The sequence below is a fragment of the Scleropages formosus genome, chromosome 25 (genome assembly GCF_900964775.1).
Source record: "Scleropages formosus chromosome 25, fSclFor1.1, whole genome shotgun sequence".
In the NCBI taxonomy this organism is placed as follows: Eukaryota; Metazoa; Chordata; class Actinopteri; order Osteoglossiformes; family Osteoglossidae; genus Scleropages; species Scleropages formosus.
This window is the reverse complement of record NC_041830.1, coordinates 3,748,820-3,756,256: the sequence shown is the minus strand read 5'-3', so window position 1 is coordinate 3,756,256 and position 7,437 is coordinate 3,748,820. Positions and strand designations below refer to the sequence as shown.

The 7,437-nt window shown below is 42.1% G+C and overlaps 1 protein-coding gene across 1 annotated transcript; it reads right to left on the bottom strand.

Annotated features, from left to right (window-relative positions):
• Positions 1-297: 297 nt before the first annotated feature.
• Positions 298-2,135, bottom strand: LOC108928113 (transcription factor HES-4-like). Its single transcript, XM_029249347.1, has 5 exons — positions 2,055-2,135; positions 1,755-1,936; positions 1,485-1,580; positions 1,297-1,384; positions 298-1,185 (listed from the first exon to the last, which is right to left on the bottom strand). Exons 2-5 carry the CDS (start codon positions 1,860-1,862, stop codon positions 632-634), a joined length of 846 nt encoding a protein of 281 aa, XP_029105180.1. The 5' UTR covers positions 1,863-1,936; positions 2,055-2,135; the 3' UTR covers positions 298-631.
• Between the last annotated feature and the right edge of the window lie 5,302 nt (positions 2,136-7,437).

Sequence of the window (7,437 nt, the reverse complement as noted above, 5' to 3'; positions counted from 1 at the left end):
CATTCTTAATTTGCCTATGAAATCTACAGGTATTTAAGTTTCAAGTTTAACTGCATACCATCAAGTTGCAGGAAGAACTGTTTAGTCTCTGCTACATTACATGTATTTAATATAACCAAAATAAAAGCATATACTGTAGCAAACAAGCCATTTGACTTACTGCAAACTTACATGGTTATGGTGCTCAATACATATTAATCTTCACAGTTATGTTTAAAACAAATTGGTTCAGTGCGGACTGTATGAGGTAATGCATAACAACACTTCAGTTTAACAGCAATAAAGGAATGCATTTCATTTCACCCGTCTTTTATTTCCAGTCTCCACTTAACTTTTTTAACACAAACCGATACGTAATATAAAAAGACATCAATTTTGGCATGTAACAACTCACAAGTGTACAAAACTTTCAGAAAAGCAGAACTTCAAAATATACATGACTCTGTTCCCTCAAAAAATGAGATTTACATTTATCACCAACATCCAAATTTTGGAATCAGCTAAATAAATAAAAGCCAAAGCAATGAATGTCCTGTCCAGCAGAAGGTGAAAATTTCGCTCCTTAAAACGGAGCTCAACCTCTTTCATTAAAATAATGTCTTTCGAGAAAGTCACCATTGCCTCAGCTCGCCTACCAAGGCCGCCACACGTTGTCGGCGATCTCGGACCCCACCATCCCGCCGACTGGACTTCGATTCCGCGCGACTGCCGTGAAACACGTGAGGCCCTGGACCGGCGGCGCGCCTGCTGGGGACGAACTGCCGCTCACTGGGACCGCTACCGTCGTCGAATTGGCGTACACCGGTAGGACTGAGCTCGGAGCGGGGATGAGGAAGGCGAACTGTCCGTCGGTGGCGGGGACGAACTGAAAGCCCCCGTAGACCTTGGTGGGCGACAGTGCTTCGGCTGGGCTCAGCTTGCACGACACGGGCACGCCGCTCACGGGCAGCTGCACGTTCAGGGGCTGCGCGAGGCTCACGTGCTGCTGCAGCGCGGCAGCGCCCGGCTGCGGGTAACCCATGGCAACCATCATCTGTCCGAGGCAGCCGGACAGGTGGGCGAGGAGCCGCGCCTTTACCTCGGCATTCACCCCTTCGCAGCCGGACAGGAATCGCGTCACCTCGTTCATGCACTCGCTGAAACCAGCTCGGTATTTACTCAGCACGTGCGCTTCGGCGGCGTGCGCTGCAAAAGGAAAGCGCACGATTCCAATTTAGGATTTTATTCTTGTTTTTTAAGAACTCGGAAGAGTTGCTGCAGTCATGATGTCAGTGAGTGCGCGTGATGGGTACATACCGGTGATTTGGGCCCGCTGCAGGTTCCTCAGGTGTTTCACGGTCATCTCCAGAATGTCGGCTTTCTCCAACTTTGAGTGTCTGGAGCTCTGTGGTGGAAACATCCAGCGCGAAATACTGTCAGCATCACGTAACGATGAAGAGCGCGTCGAAGTCACCCTTGGCGACGTTTCGTGACGAGTCACTCACGTCTTTCTTAAGGGCGTCCAGGATGAGCGTCTTCAGCTGCCCCAGGCTTTCGTTGATCCGCGCTCGGCGTCGCTTCTCCATGATGGGCTTCGAGGACTGGCAAACACACACAAAAAATTTTTACTGAATTTTCAATGTTTGATAGATTTTTTTTGTTAATAATAACAGGAACACATCACTTCTCCGGGGAATTTCAGAGCAACACACTCATGGATGACAGGAACACCTGTTTCGGTTGACAGCTTGACCTTGTGTCGCGGAGGATGTTACCTTTCTGTGCTCGCTGGCGTTTTTTGGTTTGTCCGGTGTTTGAGCTCCACTGGCCGGGGCGCCGGCGATGGGGGACGCGGTGACTTTCTCCATCGGGTCGGTTGGCATTTTGGTTTCAAGCGTAGAGTGGAGACAAGTTGGAGATGTGTATAAACTTTATATCCTTTCCGAGACTCCAGGAACTGAGGAAAACACCGGCACTTTGGATCCCTTATTAGGTATCAAAGATCCGATAACGTTCACAACAGCACGTTAAGTCCCACTCGTGAAAGAAGAAACTTAAATTGGACCCCTTATTACCTCAACGTGTCTGACAAGTTTGATCTTATTTCGCCACACGCCTGTGGTATTTATAGCCGTCTCGCTTGCTCCCGCGTCGTGTGAAACCTTCTCTGCATTCTTTCCCACACTCGCTGCAGCCAATGGGCTCGGGGGCTCACCCTGTGGGCGCGCGGCGCACCGCTCATTGGATGACCGCCCCGCGCGCTGTCAGTCAAGCGCTGCGCGATCGGGCCCTGGGGGACAAGTAACAAAGCGCGGGACCGGCTGGGGCAGCATTTAAGTGATAAGGGAAATTGGGGGGTAGCGTTGGTTGCTTTCTACGAACGATTTGATTTGCTTGCGTAAAAATGTATCCCTTTTGCAAAATATTTTATTTTTACCTCCCACTTATTCCTGTAGCTTCACAGGACTTCAAACGATAATAAAGTTTGAAGTTTACGTATAATTTTTTTGTGTTTACGTTTGATAATTCTATAGATTTACATTTATTCAGACGCGTTTCGGCGATGTACCACTCAGAGAGATATCGATTATGTAGATATATCTACCTTTTTACACATTTTTTTAAAAAAAAAGTTGTGTTTTTTTTTTAAACTCTTTTTAACTTAATGTGATATAGAAGTTATTTTTTATGGACACGGGCTCACGTCGTGCACGCTGTTATTGTGATGCAACTTTAAAAATCCTAACAGTTGATGTACGTGAGGCGGCTTGCGGCTTAATGCGGGAAACCAATTGGCAACCGGACTTCTTATGCTAATTAGTCTCTGTCAGCTCCGATTGGTTCTGGGGAAACCCGTCTGTCAATCAATGACTGAACCTCTGAAGCGGTGGGCTGGGTTGGTGTGTGTCCGCGTGCCGGCACTACGAGCCTGTGCTCTGCACGCTCCATCCCCTATCGAGCACGTGCCAGTGCACTTACTAGCCGCCTAGTCACGAGCCGGGGTTTCCTGTTACATACACTGTTCCTTGCGGACTCACTGAACTTTTAACAGGCAGTAACATATACATTTATTAATTTTGCAGACGATTTTCTCCAAGTAGATACAACTCCGAGCAAATAATAACAACAGCATCTCACAACAGAGAAGGTCACGCGTGGGCTTTCCGTTGCCTTGCACCGGGGGGCTGTACACAACTCGACAGAGCATATTTTCTCCCTTCCCGTGTGATTAATAATTGCTGTGGTGGAAAACAGATCCGCACGGATGTGTCACAAAGAAAGGCACAGTCACAACACAACCAGTATTAATTTACATAATCAAAATACTGTACCTCTGTAGTAAACGGGATAAAACCGATTACAGACTTCAGTACATTTCTACAGGCTTTCATATCCTGGACAAATGCTCAGTAAAGAATAGCATAATTTAAGCAGTGAAAACGTAAAATAAAAGTGAACCTTTACACAATTAGAAATACTACGAAATAGAAAAACATAGAATAAGCAAAACTGTGTTTAACTGATTCTTAGAAGAAAGCGAGTCTGACTAACCAACTATGTGATTTTCATGTGTTCAGAGCTACGGATCAAAATAAGAATTTCTAGTTTTGAAACAGCAATAAGAAAAAGACAGGTGTACACTTTCCCACTGTAGGGCAAAATGTCGTATTTTATGTTTGCAAAAAATACAAGTTTATATATAAATTATGGCATATATAATTTTAAGAAATATAAATAATTTATAAATCAACTAATTTAGATAATTTATTTAATATATAAAATTTATATATGACCCAAATAAATATATTGAAAGAAATATAAATATATAAAAAGTAAAATTAAGATGCTGATTACAAGTTCAGTGTTTGTATATTGAGTTATCCAACTTATATGGACGAGCACAAATCTGTTACTTCAAACACAATATATTTTTTGTACAACAATCACTTGTGTTAAGATTTAACATCGCTGTCAGTGATGGAAACTGAAAAGCTTAGATGATCCATCAGAAAGGAGATATTGCCCTCTACTGGCCATAAAAATCATCTTATTTAACACTGGTGCCTTATTTAACGCATTAATGCTCTCTTTTTCCAGAATAGGTTCCAGAATCAATCTATCCCTGCTTATGCAAGAGGTTGTTGGGACGGGTGGATGGAAAGAACAAAATAATCCAAGTATAATAAAAAGTTTTCTGAGCATTTTCTCCACACGTATTATAGACATTTATTTTTATCACAACACAGTAGGGCACTTCAGCAGTGGTCACTGGGTCTTTTGGGTCTTTCAACAAAAGATGTTCTCATGAAGGCAGCCCAACAAGGGTTGTTGACACCCCACCCCAAGCCCATCTTAAATATGCAAATTTCTTAGGGTACATGTGTACTAGTACGCTGTAGTTATTTCCTATTTCAAGTAGAAGTTAATCAACTGCAAATGTGGACGATCATTTATTTTACAAAGCTGGGTTTTCATGTTATCCATTTTTCGGTATTGTAGTGTGCGGCACTCTGGATTTAGATGGAGCGAAGAAGGACACTCACACGCCATTCATTATGAATATTTATTTGAACACCGACACACATGTTGTTGTCATGCCCCGGACCATGCCCCAGCAGAGCGCACTTGGCAGGAATTAAGAGCAAGTATAAAGGAGGCAACTGCACCCCTCCTGAGTTGCAGAATTTCCTAGAGACCACTGCCCTACATGCATCTGCTCCTGTATCCTGCCCCCTGCCTCCTGTTCCCTTCCTCCTTTGGTTTGGCTTCCACCTGGACCTTCAAGTGAGATACTGGATCTGCCTCACAGACGACGTTCACGCCTCAGCTTTTGACCCACACTTTCTTCTTCCACCTCGACTTTGGATTTGTCCCCATGCCACAAACCACCTCCAGAAATAAAAACTGCACTTGGGTCCTGCCTCTTGTCTCGCTGCATTTTTTGTGCGTGACACTTGTAAGTATCCATGGAGAAATGTATCAGCTAAACAATAGTTTTTTCCTTCATATTTACCATGTGGTATTATAGTTTCACTACTCTCTTTGCAATTTTGCAGTTTTTGTAATTAGTTCAGTTGCAACCCAAGTACTGTCTGACATTTCGCAGACACCTGCTAGCTCTTTCATTTTACTTTAGAATTTCATATATTGAGTGCTGATTGTAAGACTTTTATTCACTACATTGGTGTAGCTGCCTTTAAAATGATGTGTATATGCCATAAAAATAGCATTTATCTTAGCCAGTTTTAAATTTTATTATTAGGACATATTTTTTCATGCATAAACTGTCTATACATTTTCCAAAAGAAAAGGTAAAGAGACTCCTAATAAAAGGTTTTTACTAAATGGTCTGATTTGATGCAGTGAATTAATGCTGTTAGGTGAGAGATGTGAAACAATTCCATGTGACAAATTAAAGATGATGTAATATAAGTGAACACAAATGAAAAATCAGCTATGAACCATTTTAATTTCTGAAAACAAAACCTGAATCAGATTCCCTCACACACCTGTTGAAACTATCTGTTGTTCCCACAACAAAACACTGTGCGGTGAGGATATCTGTCTCACTTGTCTGCAGCAGGGGCGATTCCAGGATTTTTTAAAATGAGGTGGCAGAGGGGGGAGCAAGATATTCGGGGGGGTGACATTAGCTAAGCTACCTGCATAATATAATGGGACTCTTGGGAGCTTTTGAAGGCATTATACCCACAAGGGTCATCTTTACTAGGGCAATCGAGCTTCAGTATTATTGCTGTTATCTGGAATTCATGTGCATATTATTGCTGCAGAAAATGGCAACACCCAGTCCACATATTTGAAAGTACATAATTGAGTGTGTACACACTATGAACAGAGATATGGTGTATGGTCGACTCGCGTCTCTCCTCCCTTTTAAAAAACGTGGTACTGTGATTCTGCATTGCAAATCAGGCAGTGATTGACAGCTCTCTGATCCAATGGTGTTGAGCATTGTCAGATCGATAGTACTCTAGTGGGGGGGGGCACCAGGGGGGCCAGTCAGATTTCGGGGGGGACGGTACCACCCTGTGCCACCCCATTAGACATGTATCTGGTCTGCAGGTACTTTGACAGGTGTGGTGTGTGTTCAAAAATCTGTACAAGAATTAGAGCAGTGATCACTTTCATATTTTTGTGTGGGTACATCCTGGACAGGATGCCAGTCTATCGCAGAGACACTCCATTACCTGATGTTTTTATTCACTTGTCCTCAGTGTGATGAATTTAATTTTTTTTTGTTGACATTAATAAAATAAACCTCAGCAGAGTCTCCATGTAATCTTCCTTTTTCATACTCATGTATTCTCAGATAGACAGGCTTTAAAAAACAAAGAGCTTTGCAAATGCTAAGCAAACAGTGCAGTACAGCAGTACAGTGAATGACCTTATTCACAGTATGTGAGCCACAACAGTCAATTCCATCCTTGCTGTTTGTTTTCCTTATTTCTCTTTTTTTTTTTTTTTTGGAAATTGTATCAGAAACGCACATCAAGATCTTTGGAAATCTCCTTGCAGAGTAATTAAGGCTATACGTGTCTATGTTAAGTTACAACTTTATCGGTGATGAACCCTGAAGCACAAACTACTCTTCTCTCCTGCACTTCAGTTAGAATTTGTCTCATCTACATCTTCCTTCTAAAATGGGAGCATCAATTAGTAAAAATACCACAATGTTAATGTAAAAACAGCCTGAACATGGAATGAATAAAGTTTGACTCATTTGAAAATAACTCGCTGCAACTCAGTTTTAAAACAATTTGAATTCTTCCTGTCAGGTAGACCTTACCAGGTAAATGTCATAACAAGTGTTAAATTTAAGGCTCAGAACTTGGCCTTTTGCCTTGGTTCAGTCTACTGGCTTCTCTTATCACTTGTCTTATCCTTTGCCCCAACTCACAAAGACCTGTCCTCATGCATTCTAGCATGTCTCTCTGACTTGGAGGACCAGTCATCACCTGCAGTTCAACCTTTCTAACACCTGAATCCTCACTGCATAACTTGCCCACCTTATCAGAACTAGTGGTCAAAAGGCTGGTAGTAACAACTAACTGTAGTACATTGAAAGCATGATAAATATGTCAGAATTTTCCACAGTTTCTAAGAGAAAAATTGGTTTAACAGCTGTTTAATTAGTGAGTTATAATTTTAACATGAGTTTTTTTTTTTTTTTTTTTAACTTTTTGGACACATCCAAGGTTTTATATTTACATTTATCTGATGCTTTTCTCCAAAGCAACTTCCAATTAACTCTATGTAGTGTTATCAGCCCACACACCTTATTCACCAAGGTGACTTACACTGCTAGATACACTACTTACAATGGGTCTCAATCACCCTCTGTATCATTTACACACTATGGGTGAACTTGAACCTGAACAGCATGGCTTTGGAGTATTGGAGGAAACCCAATCAGACACAGGGAGAACATGCAAACTC

What these genes read in the sequence shown, in the direction of transcription:
- LOC108928113 (XM_029249347.1), bottom strand. Translation starts at nt 1,862, where the DNA reads ATGCCAACCGACCCGATGGAGAAAGTCACCGCGTCCCCCATCGCCGGC. An exon ending in TGGACGCCCTTAAGAAAGAC is followed by an intron (nt 1,385 to 1,484) that starts GTGAGTGACTCG and finishes TTTCCACCACAG; the next exon opens with AGCTCCAGACACTCAAAGTT. An exon ending in GCAGCGGGCCCAAATCACCG is followed by an intron (nt 1,186 to 1,296) that starts GTATGTACCCAT and finishes TTCCTTTTGCAG; the next exon opens with CGCACGCCGCCGAAGCGCAC.